Raw genomic sequence first — 19,950 nt, forward strand, 5'->3', positions numbered from 1 at the left:
TTTTCTTTTGAGTGCCGGGAGATTAAGTGATTTGTCCAGAATCACAGGATCTGGAGCTGAGGCCGAGGCTCAAACCTGTTTCCCCAGTTCTAAAGTCAACATTTCAGGCCTTAACTCATCCTCTTGTATATTGTACTAGCAGAAACACATGGAGGTAGAGTGATTGGAACTCCGAGGGAGAATAGTTCGCTTTTCTAATGAACATTTCGTTTTATATATTCACTGCATTAAACAACAGGGGTGACTAAAATGCAGGTTTTAGGAAAACATGTTGTGATACTTTAATGCATGGCCCATGGGATTATTTGCTTCATGCTTGAGCAATGTGGATTTTGGCCCAAAGGTGATCATACAATACAATGGGCGGCTGTTGGTTGTTACAGCGGGAACACACCAGCTGTGCCCCTTCCATCATACCACAAGACTGGAGTGGATTCTGACTTCACATGTTGTGTGGGCGAGCCTGCTAACTGCATAAGGCACGTTCCTAACTGCATAAGGCACGTTCATAACAAAATCACACCAGAAAAACGAGGAAGGGCCAAGCCAACCCCCACCAAGAGGCAGTGAGTGCCTTAGCCATGCTGTATAACGTAATAATCAGTAATCAGGAAAATAAACCAAACGCCTTCCCTGTTGCCTGACTGAGCATCAGCTCATCAGGGAGCTCGTCAGTAAAATCTGATGCACAAGACCCAACAGGCCTGCACTCAGCCAAAACAAAATTAATCAGCCCACACACTGACCTGCACAGCTACCCCTTGGGACTATGCAGCACAGGCGGTGGCAATGACAAAGAAAGCTGCCGCCTACGGCCTCAATGTCAGAGCCAATCAACACTCTGCATTGTCGCCGCTATGTTTGTTTACCATGCATGGCATCGACATGCCACATGGAATGCTTGAGGGAGAGGCTGGGCGTGCCTTGATTAAATCGGAGCACCAATAACTATGCATTCTCTGCTTTGGCAGGTCAAAATATGAGTAACGGTGAAAGTGTGTTTCAGACAGCACAGAGCACGCTCATTAGCACTGCACTAGGTGCTTAAGTAAAGCTCCTCGTTGAGCACACATGGCACGCACGGGGTAGTCAGGGCACTATTAATGCTTGACTGTATTTCAGTACAGTGATGCGGACCACCACACTGAAATGCATTAGTCTAACACCTGAAGCGTGGTACTTGGCAGGGCTGGTCAATGCTTGTTGATGCAATGGTGCAGATGGTGCAGATGCCTCTAGACTATTCCTTTTTTACTACTATCTGTGAATTTCCAGGTTTTAGGCAGCTGTTTTATGCAATGTCTGTTGGTATTACGGTAGTTGGCTGCAGTCTTTTCTGTGAGACCAATGTGAGCTTAATTTATGATTGCAAAGTCTGTGCACCTACTCGCAGGTTACATTTTAGTCACCCTTTCTAAGGTCAATCTGTTCTCTTTTTGTGAATCGGAATTTAGTGTATTAGCATGTTTGTCGAAGAGCTCCAATGTATTTTAGGTCTCCTGGCGTTAACCGCGCGAAAGCGCGGTCTCGCCAGAGACCTATTGTGAGCGACGCAGCTTTCGAGGAGACAAGATATGGCCACGCGCAATTTTAAAATAGCGGATCGGAGCGGGTCGTGCGCGCAAGAACGCGCACGCTGTGGCCATCCCCTGTCTCCTGGAAAGCTCCAACACAAACACAGCCACACATCCCCCTGCTTTCACACACGCATGCGCACACACAGAGACACACACACGAGCGCACATACACGCACGCACACATACAGAGAAAACCCCCCCGGCGCCACCGCACACATACACACATGTGCGCTCATACACACACAAGAGCACCGAGACCCCCCCCGCTATCTCCCCATTCAATGCCAGAGTCTTGAAGTAGACTGTACCACGGCCTGCCACTATTAATGCATACTTTGTAATTATACAATGCACATTTTAAAAACATGATATGTTACCCTATCTCACAGTGTAAATGTATTATGCGATGAGAAGCACGGGGTTCCCTGGACCACGATAGGTCTCGTTTTGTTGCTCTGCGAGGTAAAGCAGTGCTCAACGCTCACTCACCTGGGTGTGTGATCCTGGCTCTCCCGTCCCAGGAGACCGCTCGCCTCCTCCCGGTGATGCGGCGGTTCTGATGCTCTCAGACCCTTCCTCCCTGGGAACCAGTACCTCGCACACAGAAGTGCCGGGAGCCACCCGACCCTTGCGGTAGTAAGTCTGGAGGAGCCCCGGGCCATGTGTCAGGGGCACAGCTCGGTACACCATCCGCACACCCCTCTCAGTGGGTCCACGGCACCTGCACCACTCTCGGCTGGCACTCGTCTAACCTCGCTCTGTTCACTACACACACAGACAGCGTGTGTGTTTCTGAGAGGAGACGCCTCCCACCCGCCCTCTCCCTCCCCAGCACCTCCCCTTCCCTCCCCAGCACCTCCCCCACAGCCGCCCCTCTGCAGTGACCGCACCTGCTTCCCTACCTTGCCCTTCCGCACAGCGCTGCGCCTAAATATGGCCATTTGTTATGAGTTCCCAAAAGACTCTCCCGGTCCACTTCATTCCCATAAGAAAGTTATAACCAGCCTCCGAAAAAAATAAGGCCAGCCCGACCCTTCCGGTGTACGCATGGACGATTGCATTTCAGGGTTGTCACTCGTAGCAGTTCTAGAGGGTAGCTTTGACACAAGGCTGGCCTAGCTTGAACTTTACACTGACATGCGTCAGGATGTTTGCTTGCTTTTGTGGCCCGTGAGCCCCGTGCCTGAGGTGCATCATCAGAGCTGTGTGAATAATAACTGCGCCAGCCCCGTGCCTGAGGTGCATCATCAGAGCTGTGTGAATAATAACTGCCGGCAGCCCCGTGCGTGAGGTGCAACATCAGAGCTGTGTGAATAATAACAGCTGTGAGCCCGTGCCTGAGGTGCATCATCACAGCTGTGTGAATAATAACTGCGTCAGCCCCATGCGTGAGGTGCATCATCAGAGCTGTGTGAATACTAACAGCTGTGAGCAACAGCATACTCTTGCACACACTCTCACTGCTCACCAATTCAAAGTTTGCTAAAAAATGTATGCAACGCATTGTCATACACAATGCCAATAACTCAAACTTTAATGCTGCGAGACCTATTGCCTTGTAAATGCTTGTTTTATAATGGCAACCATCTTTTCTTCACTCAAACACTTTAATTTTACAACAACTAGCCTACAAGGTCTGTCAAGTGTCTGTGTTCTTCTCTGCAGCTGTGGTCCCAGGGGTCAGCTTCCAGCTGGCTGGCTCTTTACCTTTCTGTAGAACTATTATAGACTCTTACATTTTTTGATGCTCACAAGGTCGAGTCAGGAAAACTCCTTTTCCGAAGTATGTATAACTATGTAACAAAATAATGGTGGCGTCTGGTGTGGTGTCCCATAGTAGTAAGGAGATGATTCAAAATTATTTTTAAGAGTGCTACCCATAAAAGTCCACCACTTGGAGAGTCTGCTCCTGTGGAATGAAATGAGAGTTAAAGAAGTCCTGTAGTTTACCTTGTCCAAAACCCACTTCTTACTGCTCTCTTAGGCATGTCCTAGACCAGCCATCCAATACTTGTTATCCATCTTTCTCTACTGCCATAGGGTACTGTGGAACCTTTCCAGCGGGGAATTTAATATACATTTTTTATTTAGAAAACTTTCTAACGGACTGTTATTTGGGCTTTGCCACTGATTTGTCATTAAAAAAAATGTATTCTATAATATTGCTCTTAACTTCTTTTGTTCATGATGATGGTAGATAATCTATCACAGTTTATACTGTATTAAAATCTTTAGTAAGTTAAAATAGTGCTGTTCCAATGTCTCGACACCCTTCATCACAACCTAGTTTTTGACCTACATGTACACCGTCTCTTCCCCACTACAGTGCCCCCACACACCAAGTCAGAGCACCTTGTGACTCAGATGTTTCTCTGAACCATTGGGCAACTAGTAGGAGACATTTTTGTGACACTCTGTACAGTAAATAAATACAGTCTTCATATTTCATATGCATAGGGTGGTGGGTTGATATCATGCAGGTACTCCTATACCAGTTTAGTCTGCTGTACGGATGTTATCTTTACTACTGTGTCTTTATTTTGATATTTTTTGCACAATAATTCTTTGTTTGAAGTGTGCATTTTCATTAACGTCAGTGCTAGCTGGATGAGAATGTAATGTGATGCACAAACCGTTCTGGGACTGCTGGGTTTGAACAGAAGTTCTTTTTGTTAATGTCTATTTGTTTACACAAGCATTACCTCATTGAAGTGGTACGTAATTCACATCCGTATGTGACATAATTTTCTCCTCCTCTTTTCTCTATTTCAGATGGTCAGCCTGCTGTTGATCGGGATTGCAGCGTGGGGTATTGGTTTTGGCCTCATCTCCAGTTTTCGTGTTGTCGGCGTGGCGGTGGGCGTGGGAATCTTCTTGTTCCTGATTGCTTTAGTTGGATTGATTGGTGCAATCAAACATCATCAAGTCTTGCTGTTCTTTGTATCCTTTCTCTTTATTAACCCATCACATTGATTTCAATGTACATTTTCATACATTATATACAAATCATAAAAAATACCACTGTTCTAGAATGCAAAGTTTTAAAAGGTTAAGATATAAATGTATTGCTGTAGCATTAAGGAGGTGTTCTTGTCTTGGAGAGCTTGGTAATCTCCTAAAATGGTTTATGTGGCTTCTCCACCAGGCAAAAACTGGTGCGGGGGCAGCAATGTTTGATTTCATTATGGGGGATGATAGAAAAGTTACAAAAATGGACCAAGGTCCTAACAAGGCCCACCCTCAAGAAGAGGGAAGCAGGTACATCGAATTGGTTATATTAAAAGCGTAATTAACAACAAGCCTTATTGGCAGGTAAAGGGAAGGCCAGGTTTCGCGTAGGTCAGTAGATTTCTTGAAATGTGACATGTGATGTGTGTTTGTGTGTCATACGTAGATTGAAGAATACCAAAGCCCTAGGCCTAAATCTTCTTTCTAATGAGCTATTCAAGAATATGAACCCCTTAAGTACTGAGGTTTCTCCACCCGCCCTCTTTGTTGAGCCCAATAATTAAAATTCTTGGGCGGTTTGTTCTAAGCTTCTATATATATTTTGCCACAAAAGAAATCCAGGCTAAACTTGTCTCAGTATGCTTTTCTACTTACAATGCCTTAGTTTTCTTATTTAGGAAACGTACAATTCTGGAACTTGCTTCTAGCAGCAAAAGTCCTACTTTGCTGCTTACCACACTTATTACAATAAAAAAAAAGACTACAGATTTGTGTGTGGGCCTAATGTTCCAAGCAGAACCTCGTCTTATCTTGGACTTTAGGAAGTCAATCTAATGTTCATGTGATTGCAGTTTTCATCCTTTCGGATCACATGGTAGGCCTACCCACACCTGTACATGTACATTATCTCTGGAGACCAGGAGATGCAGCATTGTAGGTCTTTTGCCATTGTCTAAAAACACTCAAAATTTCTTTCACACGAACATGTGGAAAATGATGTTTTTGACCCATATGTGTAGGGTCCACAAAGGTCATACCTTCCTGAATTCAACTGGTTATTCCGTTTTTAAAAATGGCCAGGGCTGCAAGGAATGCCTGGCGCAAATGTGGCAACCATTCCCCATGAGAAGAGAGGTAATCTGTTGATTATATCATAGTTTTTACATTTGCCAGGTATTTCTGGTTAGTAAATAGGCTGAGATCTAAGCAAGCTACACCAGCTTGAATTTCCTTGGGTCGGGTCAGAAATGCTCAGGTTTGCTAGGGTTTCCTGTGTGCTGGCTGGCCAACAAAGAGCTTGAATACTGCAGCCATCCCCTGTGTCAAGTGAGAAGGACATGGGAAATGTTTGCTGTTGTTTGACATATGGACTGGCAGAGAGGGGATCAATATGTCTTTATACCTCCTCTGGGTTCTAAAATACTCTGATGCACAGGGGTGGAGCCCAATGCAAGATCAATTGATGCCCCAGCCCATTCCTTTTCTCACTTTTATTTTCCTATAGTAGACTTCCTGTCAACCTGCGGGGGCATATTGGTGGTTAATGCCCCGATATTTCCCTGGGTGGAGGCAGATAAACTGCATGGGGCACAGGGAATTGGAGGGGCCCCTATGGCGGAGTTCCTCCCCATCCATGGTATTTTAACAATTGTTTTTGTTCTTCTGGAATAGTGGACTTTCTGCTAACCTTGGTGGGCTGTGTGGGGCGCTTACTCCTATATGTCCACCCTGTGCGTAGCAGAATGCTCACCAGACAAACAGGGAAAACAAGTGAGGAAAGGAATGGTGCGCAGGCATGTCCATCTTGTCATACGCTGCCCCACGCACCCAATGCATTATATAGTCTTTCTGGTCCCCCGGGGAGGCAGATTGGAGAGTTCACTAGACACCAGGGATTGATACCCAAAAAGGAGTGATGTGGAGCCAATCTTGGTGCTGTGGCTCACAATCATTTTTGCCATACAGGAGATGCAGTAAAACACAACCAACCTATGCATAACTCAGTGAAACATTGTGTTTATACTATAAACAATGGAATTGGGCATTTCCATACATTTGGTCGAAAATTACATCAGATGTATTTAGCCTGGGGCTTATATGTCATAGGCAACCTGTGGGCAGATGCATGTCTGAGTCACACAACAGTCTTCCTTACACAGTCTTTACATTAACACGTGTGCATATGAAACCTTCTTAGAGCCCTTCCCCGGCTGACACAGTAGCTCAACCTATTTTAAAATGTGGGCGCTGGAGGTTACAGCTCGAAACCATTTCTCATACAGTGGTTCTTAACCTTTTGATTTCTTTGGAACCCTTACTTATCTTCCATTAGAAGCCAGGGATCCCTGCCTAAACAGGGTCTATGATTTGAACGTGAAAACATAAACAAAACTACAGACCAAGTACACTTCAACCAAATACACATATAAAATATTTTTTTAATTAAATATTAACAAATCGAAATTTGGGACTTTTCAAAATTTGGGTTAATTTCTAAAGGACTCGAGTCTAGCATATCACTTTCTCTATTTTCTTGGTCTTAATGCAACCACTTTTTTTTGGTGCATACTAGTGCTTCAGCAGAGGCTGGCAATCATCCATACGTCTGTTGGGGAAAGTTGTGCTGCTCCTATGAATCAAGTGAAGGATACCAACTTAATTTTAGCCTCCAGTTTCAAACTCATTCACATTTGCAGAGCTTTTTTAAATTTCGGTTTTGCTTTTTGACGTGTATGTGTATTTTATTAACCTGCTAATAATATTACATTTTTTAAAGAGTTGTAAACCCCCTGAGTCAGAGTTGGAGATCATCAGGGGTTCATGAACCACACGTTAATAAGCCATAGCGCATTTCAGTTGGTGAGGCTCCACGACACCACACAAAAACCCCTTTTGGTGTTAATGTACACTAAAGTACACGTATTGCTTGGTTTGTGCTTTGTAGATGCATCACACCAGTAGTGAATGGCGGGGCCAAGTGGGAGCAAACACATAAAACATACAAAAGAACATATTTGACCTTTTCCCTAATGTGCAACGTAGCATTGTTTTGTTTAATATGTGGCTCAACATGATCAAAATAATGCTCCCCGTTATGATCGATGACCTCTAACATTCAGCAGTACTTGCTGGATGGGGCTCATAGCTTACATTCCACACAGCCACATTTAATATGTACTTGCTATCATGGTCCTCTTCAGCACTCTTTAGTAAAAATCACTGCTAATGTGTGTTCGTACCTATTTGCAAATCGATGCTTGCACAGGCATTTCCTGGCCCACTAATGCTCTGACCCACTAACACATCCATACATGTCCATCTGCTAGGCAGTGGGCTTACCCAATGACCTAGAGCAGTCGGCCATTTGACTTCTGTGAACCCCCACTACATCATTCCTGGAACCTGGAGACCTCCACTGAATCATTATTGGAATTATCGGACCTAGCGAAGCAATGTTGATGGTTTGTACTGCAAAACAACACACAAAAATACGGAAATCGTGAATTAAATAAACTATCCACATTTTAATGGGAAGGTGAAGGTTGGAGCTTTTCTAAATTCAATTTAGGCCACCCATCGCCACATTCCCTTGTACTGCACGCACTGCTTCCACGAATCAATCTGAACTAACAACTTAATTTTTAGCCTCTAGTTTCAAATTCCTTCACATTAATAGAACATATTAAAATGTTTATTCTTACATTTTGCTTCTTTTATTATATACACCTTATTAATCTGTATTTGTTTTATAAGCAGTCGGGTACCCCCAGTTTAGGTAGTTGTGGACCACGACCCACAGGTTAGGAACCCCTGACCTACAGAATGCCGAAGCCCTCTGACCTTGGCCCTTACTTTTGCAAATGACTGGACCTCCACTTCAAAGCACTTTGAAAGACATAAGGGTCCATTATGATGTCGGGTGGATTGCTCCCCGCCAGGCTGGCGGTAGCCACCGCCAGCCTGGCGGGGGCAATCTGCCCGACATCCACACTCGTTTCCCCCGCCATATTAGTATGGTGGGGAGGACCTCGGCAGACGGCAAGACCGTCCGCCGCTTTTCCACCCCAGTCGCCTTGCAGCCGGGGCGGAAAAGGAATAATATGGTGGCAGTGTCTATTAGACACCGCCAGTCATATTACAATGGGCCTGGGCAGGTGCCTTTCCGTGGCGGAAAGGCATGCGGTCTTCACTTGGGGGGCCTCCTGCGGGCCCCCAAAGTAAAGGAGGGTGGGGGTGCACACGGGGGGGGGGGTACCTGTGGTACCCTCCTGCATTTGCATTTACAATGCGGTAGGCACCACGCGGTGCCTGCCGCATTGTGTATGCAAATGCATACATGCATTTATGGCATTGTGGTGGACGGTGTAGAGAGCAGTGCCCGCCACAATGTTATAAATTCAGGATGCGGCCGCCACTGTGGCGTCCGCATCCTAATTCCACCCACGTAACCCCCGCCCTTATGGCGGGCGGTCCCTAGTCCCGATAGGATGGCGGGCCGCCCGTCATCCTAATGACCCCCCTAGACTCTAGAGAATATCATATCCTAAGAGAAGGCCCTTGGCAAATGCGAATTCCTTCGTATTATTTCAAAGCCCAGACATCAGTTTGACCCATTCTAACCAAAGATCTTGATGTTGAAGGCTTCTCAATCTACCATTCTCCTCTAGTCAAATATTCAGATCCATGACCAGATGATTGGTTGTATATTTGCCATTTCGTAGGGCTTTGAGTGAATATTGTTCTTTTGAAGGACGGAGCTAGGTTTGTGTCACTGAAGTATGGATATCAGTCCTTAATCATCCTTCAAACAGTACATGATCATTCTCTTCTTGGTGTTCATCCTTCAGTTCTCTGTTTCTTGTGCATGTCTGGCACTGACCAAGGATCAACAGGTAAGGAAAGGTTATTTTAATAATGGAACCTTCTATGTGATAACATTGACTGTCCTTTCAAAAGACTTTGCTTTTGCTCTTTTTCCCAACCTTAGAGGTTAGTAGCTCGCACTTAGTAGTAACAATACAGACTACACTCTTCTCAGGACTTGGACTGATCTTGTTTCTTTTGTGTGCTTGCAGTCTTTGTTCCTCCTTTCTACCATTCACACCCCCTCTTCTCCAATCAAAATACTCCATAGTGTTCTCTGTTAAAAGCTCAAAAAAGTCCTCATCCAGTAGAGGAAAAAACAATTAGTTGAGTCTTATTGCTGTGTGAAAGGATATGACTTGGAACCTGGATAGCCTCTAAAAACAAGATGGTTGTCATGGTATTTCACTCTCCTGAGTCTGCGTTAGTTGCTTGCTTCCCGCGAAATTGAAGGACAGAGGATAGTTATTGTCTCCATAAGCTGTATCCGGTTCATTTTTATCCAGATCCTTTAATCTTTCAAGGTCATGTCCTTCTAGAAATGCCTACTTTCATGCCTCAGTGGCGTAAGTCTCATTTTATGAACTGCTCCTTTATTTGAAAGCTTGATACCTAACCTCTAAGGTCTGGTGTTTCTTTTAGTGTGTAGCTTTGAGGCATACTTTTCGACTTTCAGTCAGTAGTAGGCATGATACAGCTGAACCATGCCTTATGCAAAAATAAGGCATCCGTTGTCACAGAAAACAAACCCCCTTTATAGTTACGGAAACTCAATAGCTGCGAAGGGAAGGTTTTCATTCCAGAGGCTTTGGTGTGGCGGATGTTAAGTAGGTACATTTACAGAACCCATGCTTCGCCAATAATTACTAAATTAAATGGTTAAGGATCACGAGTGATATTAGAATCCAAGATCGAAAACCGGGTTAAAATCCTCGTTATTGAGGAACCTTAAAACAGTGCTCTAATTAACGCTGCTCTTTATGCCCTTACTTCTATTCTACATGTGAGGTTTCACATAAGCAAGTTCTTTGTTTCTTTGGATATAAATAAGAGGCTATTGATAACCACTATGGCTAGGGAAGAATCTTGGGAAGTCTGGAGTTGACTCCCTTGGAAATGTGCTGAAGGAACACACAAAATATAAAGCCCAAGTTAGCCTCATCCCTCTCGACTTCCTACTGGAACAATCGAACTCTTTTAATTTGTGCTCAACTAAATATCGAGTCTAAAGATGTTCCTTGTGGAACTTAATTCACAGGTGGCAAAATATTCACTGTAGACTTCACGCTTTAGAGCTTCATATAGGTATCCGCGTGGAACACACAACAGCAGCAGCTGTCCATTGGGGAATTCTGCCTGCATTTTCCCATGCAATTCATGCAAAAGTGTCAAACCCAAAGGGTTAAATTGTAAATTGTAGTTAGAATAGACTAGGGGCTGTATTACACGATGGGCTCACTTTTCCTGTTTGCTCCATTGCGCATCTTTCAAAAAGTGCACCAGGGTGCAAACAGAGAAAGAGCACCAAATCTCACTGAGTACGCTGCCTTCAGGACAGTTGAGAACGTGCGCGCAACCAAGTGAAATACGGCGCTGCTGCTTTAAGCAGCCGCTTCATGTAGCACTGCGCATATGGCACCCGCCTGCACTTTCAAGAGAGGAGAACGATCCCCTTGCAGGCAGGTGGAGTCACTGACTGCACATGCCTGCAGGAGAGTGTCTGTGGGGTCCATGGGACACCCTTATGCCCATCAAGAGGGCAGCCTTAAAGAGGCACACCCACTATCAGTGTGCCTCATGAGGGTATGTTTGCCTCTGCGCCCACATTGGTAATATGACGCAAGGGCAGAATCAAAATGATCTCCTCATTTGCATGGGGCCATGTATAATATACGAATGACACTTTACAACGCACGGGTTACAACACGTGCCATTACAATGCATTTTTTACATCGCAAAATCCATTACAATGCATGTCGTTACAACGCATGTTGCTACAACGAATAATCCATTACAACGCAATTACTATTCTAACTCCGCTGGGAGTTACTTTGGGGATTGCGTTGTAATGGATTATGTGATGTAATGACATGCGTTGTAATGGATTTTGCGTTGTAAAACAGTTGTTGTAATGACACATGTAACATGTGCGATGTAAACGATATTTCCCATAATATACGTATTACAGAAGTGGCGCCTTCTGTGATGCCGAAGTGCCATGGGGGCGCACTAAACAGGTGCACACACCCGTGGCTCCTCGGGTGCATTTCTATACTACAGCCTTAGGAGTTTGGGACAAACTCATGTCACTTGCATTGATTTTCTGGCATGCTATAATATTGCACTGATGTCATGCTTTTGCCAGCTTGAAGGCGTCTAGGGAGCACAATATTTGCAACCTTACTGGGATAGTTTTGGGGAATTGCCATACTTGTTTGGTGACCTTCCTTCCCGTCTGCACATATGTTGGACTGTTCATAAAATTGCAAATCTATCTAATAAATGTATTGTATATAATTGTGCAAGTTAAGTGCACATATACCTCTGCCCGAAAACCGACATCCACTGGCTTTTCTATCCTCTGTACATCTACTCGTGTTATGATATGTAATTTTCATAGTGCAAAATGCTCCAGTGAGGGCATCAGGGCAATAAAGCAGAAAAGGTACGGGACGAACCAAGGTTGTTGTTTGGTGAAAGGTCAGTTCTTCAGTTTTGAGTACAAACCAACAATTGAGGATGTGACTCCGATTTGCAGCGGCAAGTTGTTCCAGGATTTAGGAGTGAGGCAGGGAAGGCATGATCACCAGATCTGGTTCTGTGTTTGTTGGTGGGGAGGGGGTTGCAAGTAGGAGTCCAGCCGAGCGGAGGTAGGTGTCTGGTAGGTTTGTGTAAAGAGTTCTGCTTTAATGTTATCCTGTTGCTACAAAAACAAACCTCTAAAGCCCTCTGCTGTGCCTTCTTGCTATTTCAAGCCTATCTTAAATATGTGATCTAATACGAAAGGTAATCTAGCGAACTTTTCTTAAGGCACAGCATTGCTCTAGAACCAGTGGAGCACATAAGCCACCCACTGCTGATGGATGGAGGCTGAACGCTTCTGCAATAGCTAGACCTGTAGACTGTCAAAGAGTGGAGAAAAGGATTGCAAAATGGAAATTATGATGTTTCCTTTTGAGGCTGGTACTGTAGCATTGCTTTGCTGTATTCTTTTCAGTGCAGCTGAGCCATAAAACGACAGCAATAACTAATTTTGGTCACAATCGGTGATATGAAAGTGTTCATACAAAATGTAAACTTTTCTTACCATGGGGACTTGGGAACGCTCTGCTGCAGAATGAAATTGCTCAAGTAATAATTCAACATCAGCAGTGAAAGTCTGCAGAAGAATCCCTGCCTTCAACAAGGCCACTTCCTCTTCCTGCCCACCAGGTCACCACTGAACTGATTGGCACAGGCAGGGTACGGTGATTGTGCTGTAGAGAAAACCTCATAGTTTGCGGCCAAGCCTCTGGTGGTAGGCACACAGATTGTATTTTTGCCCACTGTGGTGGCATGAGTTAATTTGCTGCATCACTGTTCATAGTGAGAATGCCATGCAGCTTTGTTTCTAAAGTACAACCTCCAGCTCATCACTCAGGAACACACTGCATGTTTTCCCCTTATATCTTTTATTTTAATTTCATTTAAAATGAAGCATATGTCAAATTCAAGTGCACGGAAATCAAGCCAGTTCGTTTGCCAGAGTGAAGGAGTTAGATCAAAGAATGGTTAACAGACAAATGGGGGTTATGATAAAGAGAAGCTGGAAATCAATTCAATTCAATTCAAATATAGCTTTATTCGATTTTAGCAAAGGAAAATCATAAAAGCACATTTAATACAGCATAATAAAATGAGTTCAAAACTCAAGCATAAAACATAAAATTTAGGAATAGAACAAAAAGTTTGAGGTTATACAAATAATGGCTGTCGGGGATCAGAAGTCAGTCAGTTCATAGACACTCTACACCTTACTGCAAATTTAAAAAAGCTAGCAGCTGCAGTAATTGTAAGTTCATCTTCAAGCATGTATAGCTTGAGTAAGGCTGGCCTACACTGTCTTAAGCCCCACAGTTTCAGGAGTGGGAGGAGATGTTTCCTTCTGCCCCAGTCGTAAAATTTGCAAAATAGAAGGACGTGAATGTTGGATTGCTTGGAAACATTGTCGCAAGGACAGACCACCAGAGAAGTAGACCAGTCATTTATGGTGGGAAATGTTAGTAGACGGTAAAAACAATCCGTCCTCATCCTTGTTAGCAACATTCTCGTGTAGGTTGTAAGAATCGGGAAAAGATAAAAGGGAATACCAACATCATAAAGTAAGAGATTGTGGTGAGCAATCGATGATTTATTACCTTCGAGATAGGAGTGCCTGTCTACAAGTAGACCTAAACAGCGAGCCTTAAGGTCCTTTTTAGAAATAGTTTGGCACATAGTCGGGTTGACGTATAAATCAGCTAAATCCAATGATATTAAAAATTTCTGTACATAGGCAAGCCAAGGTATTTTTCTTGAATCAGTTAAGGCCATACAGTCCTTAATTACGTCTTGGTTAAGCACCGTTTTTTCCGAGGACCATACTTTGTGCCATAGCAGAATTGGTGCAACTTTGATTGTGTCCGAAATATGTACCCTGGCGAGCTCATTGTGACAGACTGTGGTAGAAATAGATCGTGGAACAGCCAGCAGATGTCTTAGGAATGCATTCTCGCTGGTTTGTATCTCTCCACAGTCCGCCAGACCCCAGACACCAGCTCCATATGTTGCAGTGGAGACGCATTTAGCTGCAAATATGTCCAACAAAATCCTAACCGGTTTCCCACCTAGTTTTGTGGCAAATTTCTTTAAGGCTCCAATTTGCCTGATAAAAGCCAAGTTTCGAGTGTGGACAGCGTTTTTCCATGAGCCTGTACTACTAAATAGAATGCCCAGGTAGGTGAAAGTTTTTGTGTGGCTGATCTTGGATGCACCAATAAACGTATTGCAAGAAATGTTCTTTTGTTTACTACAACACATAGTAAAAGTTTTGCTTACATTAATCTTAAGACCTCTCACACCCATGAATGTTGAAAAGGCTGACAGTTCTTTTTGAAGCCCTAATTGGGTCCTGGACATGATGACAGCGTCATCCGTATATAAAAGAATTGGAACTGCGAGGCGATTTATTTTAGGATAATCAACGTCTAAATTGGCCAGGCAATCGGCAACACTGTTAATATACAGATTAAAAAGAAAGGGGGCAAGGATGCAGCCCTGCCTGACCCCCTTTTTGATAGGAAACTTGCTCGTACAGGTTCCATCCTTTCCATAGCGAACCTTGGCCCCGGCTCCTCAGTACAGTTCTTTAATAAAGGCAAGTATGTTAGAATCAACTCCCATGTCAGCGAGGGTAGACCAAAGTATACTGTGGTTAAGGCAATCAAAAGCAGAGCTTAAGTCCACGAAAGTCATATATATATTGCACCTTTTTGCCATCACATATTTGTCGATGATCAAAGCTAAGTTTAGGCATTGTTCCACTGTCCCGAGACCAGAAACGAACCCATATTGGAATTTAGACAAAATGTTATTTTCCTGAGCCCATGATTGCAATTGGTTCAGCAGGACTCTCCCAGCCACCTTCATCATGGAGTCCAATAAGGAAATTGGTCTATAACATTTTGGGTCCATTCTTTCACCTTTTTTAAAAATGGGTATTATGATCGCTTCTTGCCAGGTTGCGGGGAATCCTTTGTGGGCGTAAGAGTTGAGGACATTTGTAACAATTGGTGCCCACAGTTGAATATTGTCTTTAAATAAGTCTATTGGAATTCCGTCCGGGCCGGGGGCTTTGGCATTAGAGCTTTCAAGAATAGCCAATTCCACTTCTGAATGGTTAAAGTAGATGGAAAGCGGGAACGACTCTGTGTGGTTGCTTTGCGGCTCATTACTCTCCGTTGGTTGAGTTTCAAGGTTAAGTGGTTCAATCTGGTCATCTAATTTATACAGTTCGGTGAAATGATTTATCCAAACTTCTTCCGTGATGGCAATTTCTATGAGATCTGTTGACCTATCGCTGAAAAAGGGGGCATTGACCTCCCTCCAAAAGGCCGTATTGTCTCTTAAAGTGCTTGCTTTTAACAAAGCTTCCCAGGCAGCAGTTTTCAGTTCCTTTTTCCTGTTTTTAATTGCCTGTTTATAAGCAGCACGGGCGGATCTTATTTCCACCCGGTTTTTTGGGGATTTATTGAGGGTAGCCTTCAGAATGTTATGAGTGTTTGAACACTCGTGGTCAAACCAACCAAAGCTCTTGGACACGTTGTTTTTGTTATAATTTCTGGTCAAATTTTTTCTGATTTGTAAAGCAATTTGGTCAAATGCAAGGATAATTTCTTGTGGATTGGGAGGGTATTCTAAGCAAGACCGAAAAAGATCAGGGTCAGATTTGATCAGATTTTCAAGGAATTTCGATGTGTCCATTTTTGCCCATTTTATAATGTACCCATTTCTCGATGAAAGAGATATAGAGTGTGAGTAAAGAATTTCTATATCGCTCCCAAGCTTGTTTCCACTGGAAGGGGAATATATTTTGGCACTAATAGGATAGTGATCGCTCAGAACCAGCTCCTCTCTCCTGGTTTCTAGGGCGTCGCCATGATGACTGTTAGACAAGAGGATGAAGTCTATTGTCGTAAGCGATCCCCTTCCATGAAATGTAGGTTGGAAGTCAGTCGGGGGCACTGTTAAGTCATTGAAGAAGCCCAGATCCCATTCATGTAGTAAGTTGTTCAGTTGGGATCCCATAGTTGAGTGTTCAAAATGGGTAGTATATTCACCATTTGGGGCTCTTAGGTCACAAACCCTAGTTCCACTGTGTGGGCATAGATGACAATTAAAATCTCCTAATATGATTAAACGTCTGTCTGAACAAGACCCTCCCATACCCTTCTTTATAAGTTTGGAGAGAAACTCTATACATTTTGGTTGGTCGTCTCTCTGTGCGCTATTATATAGGTTTATGATGAGAGAACTGACAGCCTCTTTCCCAGACATTTTGAAGGCCTGTAGGGAGGGACCAAAGGACTTTGAACTAGGATCAGATGGGGCGAGCTCAACGCATTCTAGAGATACATTGAGTCTATTTGAAACATAAAAGCAAAGACCTCCCGAAGGTCTACCTCTGTTTGACTGGATGGCTGGGGTAAAGTGTGTACTATAGCCGTCCAAATTAGTAGGTGTCAGGTTCCAACATTCCTGGAGCGCTATGATGTCAAAGGTGTTTATATAGTTCAGGAAGGTTGGGTCCTTTGCTTTGTTTGAAAGACCGGCTATGTTCCAAGTTAGAATGGACGTATATTGGTTAGGGTCAGAGTGATTTAATGGGCGGTGAGGATGGCTTAAATCAGGAGTTGAGGGTAAAAGGGGAGCCAGAGATCCATCAGTTTTTGCGATCGCAGGCCCAGGAGGGGACATGTTAGTGGAACCCGCAATGGGTTGTTCCAAGCCAGGTTCCCCAGATTGACTTGGCGATGACCCTATGCTATCAGGAGACGGGGGGGGGTTTAGTCTTGTTCTTAGGAGATATTTGCATAGGGTTGCTCTCTTCTTGGGTTCCAAGGATAATGATCCCAGTCCCTCCTCCTATTACGCGTTTCTACTTGCGACCAACTCCAACCTGGAGATTGGTTCCAACTAAGAGGATAATCTTGTTCATGAGGAAACCTTGGAGGATAGAAAAAGGACAGACGATTAGTGTCTATACCTCCCTTTCTCTCCAAGGATGACCAGGAACATATATATCTGACTGTCTCTGGGTCATCAAAATTAATGATAATACAGTCCCCCTGTATTCTTTTCCTTGTTTCCCCAATCCAGGGAACCCTACGTACCATGGAGAGTCTACTTTTACAATGTGAGGGAAGGGGTCTGTTAATATTAGGCCACTGCATGACTTTATTTTTTAAGGACCAGGTGGATTCACTCGTATTTTCCTCCAGTTCTGGGACCCCCGTGAGGATCACAGTGTAGGGGCTTGCCTCTGGAGGAAGATGGATTGGCCTCTTTGGTCTAACTGGTTTGTTAGTGGTATCATCAGCCTGTTGGACAACCAAAGGTTTGGGGGAAGGGGGCTTTGATTTAGTTTTAGGAGGGTCGGCAGTTGTTACTGGCTTTCCCTGTGCTTGGTTAGTGGTGCCCTTGGTGTCTGTTTGGATCGCTTATGTGATGGTAGGAGTTTTGGGTTTTTTTCCTGTGGGTAAGGGGGTTTTATGTGTTAAGGATGGGGGTGCAGGTTTCTGTGCAGTGACTGCCTTAGTGTGATTGGCAATCGTGGGGGCTGGAGGGGCTAAAGTGGTGGTAGGAGGTTTTAGATGACTAGTATGATTAATTAGTCTGGCAATCTGCTTCTCGATGTTATTTAAGGATCGTTTGATTGGTAATAGTTGAGATTTTATGAGATCCTTAATTGTAGCTAGCACTTGTGCATTAAGCTCAAAGTGGTTTGCATTGGCAACATCATAACCCCTCTGAGCATCATCCAGCGATGCAGTAGTTACAGAGGGGTCTTCCACATTAACAGGTAAAGAATTAGTAGCATTATTTTGATGATTGGTACGGGGGGATTTTTTAGACCTTGTGTGCTTTGGATGGACAGTTCTGCTTGGTCTTAACTACTGGCCTGGTGGTGTTTTGTTTGGGAATGGCACCCTCCCTTGACTCCTTATCAATTTTAGTAGGAGAAACTACTACTAAAGATGGCGACTCTATCAGGGGTTGCGACTCTATCAGGGTTAGCGAGGCCGTTTGAGTGGGACTAATCGCCAGAGTCGGTGTTTTCTCCAAATCTTCCAGGGTAACTTCCCCTAGAGATAAGTGAGTGACAGATAGGTCAACACTCATTGGGATAGTATGTAGTTCTGCACGAATTTCTTGCAGTAGTGGGACATTAGTTTCTTGTTGGATAGGTGTTTTGGCTAAAGCCAAAAGGCCCATTGAGGATCTTCGTGCTGCGGCAAGGTCCTGGGAAACACGTCTTTCTAAAAGTACAATCCCCTGGTTGATTGCATCATTAGCTTTCGTGATAAATTGGCCAATTGGACCGGTCACCTGACCCACGCCTTGAGCCGTCTTACTCCTCATGGCCCTTGTAGTCATAATGGCGCTGTATTACACGTGGGTAGGTGTGAGTAAAGATGATGGCGGAAAGCTACCAGGATGCAGTGGAAAAGTCAAAAGGCAAGATGAAAAGGGATAGGCCCAGACCAGACTTGCTCAGGCTTGAACGGGCTTAAACGGGCCCGCCCTTTGCCCGGGCTTCGCCCCGGGCTGCGACCCGCGCGCGCCCCGCGATGCGCGTTAAAGGCCCTGCTTAAGTGTCTGTGAGGTGAGGGGGGGCGGGGCATTGGGAGGGGGCGCGGCTCACGCGGGAAGAGGAAACAGCTGATGTTATTGACGCTGTACCTCGCAGTCCCGGGGCCGCGCCTCTCACCTCCTCTGCGGCCTCGCGGTGGTTGTCTCCTCCCTCTGGGTCACGATGTACTTGGCAGATGAACGGCTACTCCTGTAGCAATGGCAGGTCAGGACTTTCAAACACTGGAACAACCTCAAAGGCGAGCGGGAAATCAACTGCGTTAACGAATTCTCTGAAAAAAAAATCAAACAATCACATTATCTTTACTGGGCAATGGCAAGAGAGAAGCAGCTATTTGTAAATGGGCATGATCACAGACAACTCAGACCTTTTTCTGCTCAAAAGTAATTTCCAGTCCTGGATGATTTACTCTTTTTGGGGGTTGGTCAATGAGGTGCACTCTGCATTCGTAGAAAAAAATAAGCAAGTCTACATTTGTTTCAGTTCGATTCTGCTGGATTCTTCATCTTTTTTTGACATGGCATAGTATCCCTCTATAGCCACCATGAAGGGCTGGTGAGGCTGCTGCCTCTGGTTACATTTTGACAACATGCTGCAAGCGTCATAGTTGCTGTAAATGTTTTAAGGTGAACAGACCTTTTATTCCAATTCAGCTTTTTTCCAAATTCCAAACACAAAGCAGTGCATCAGCCTCTGACTGTTTGTGTTCAATCCTATTTGGTTTAAATTCAGTAGAGATAGAAAAGCAAAAAAGTGACTTCAGGCAAAGATGAGAGGTTTCTTTTCAGCAGCCACGGTCCGTGCAGGTGACAGCGGTGGGGCCGTGTGAAGGGGGATTTTGAGGGACGATGCAGAGAGAACATTTGATAAATAATTTTCCCTCGGCATCGTCCCTCGAAATCCCCCCTTCGACGGCCCCACCACTGTTACCTGCACAGACCGCGGCTGCCTTTCAGTCAGAAAAAGGTCAGAAGGCCTTTCAATGTACCTGAAACAGATGTCTTTCAGAAGAGTTGGAACACATCACTCCATTGTGTCATTCCACAGACTGAGTTCATAGTAAACCTCTCAAGAAGACAATGCTTGTATTTGGGATGAGAGATGTAGTTTGACAAAGAGAGCTGCAAATACTAATGTAATTTGCATGGAGGTTATTCTCCATTAAGCTAA

The 19,950-nt window shown here is 44.4% G+C and overlaps 1 protein-coding gene across 1 annotated transcript in view; it reads left to right on the forward strand.

Moving 5' to 3' along the window:
- TSPAN13 (tetraspanin 13) overlaps window positions 1-19,950 on the forward strand; it is a 141,374-nt gene that overhangs the window by 91,067 nt on the left and 30,357 nt on the right. Inside the window, exons 2-3 of the mRNA XM_086941973.1 lie at window positions 4,350-4,517; window positions 9,338-9,418. Coding sequence (XP_086798099.1) covers window positions 4,350-4,517; window positions 9,338-9,418 — 249 coding nt within the window. The remainder of the gene's footprint in view (window positions 1-4,349; window positions 4,518-9,337; window positions 9,419-19,950) is intronic.

The sequence above is a fragment of the Lissotriton vulgaris genome, chromosome 10, assembly GCF_964263255.1.
Source record: "Lissotriton vulgaris chromosome 10, aLisVul1.2, whole genome shotgun sequence".
Lineage (NCBI taxonomy): Eukaryota > Metazoa > Chordata > Amphibia > Caudata > Salamandridae > Lissotriton > Lissotriton vulgaris.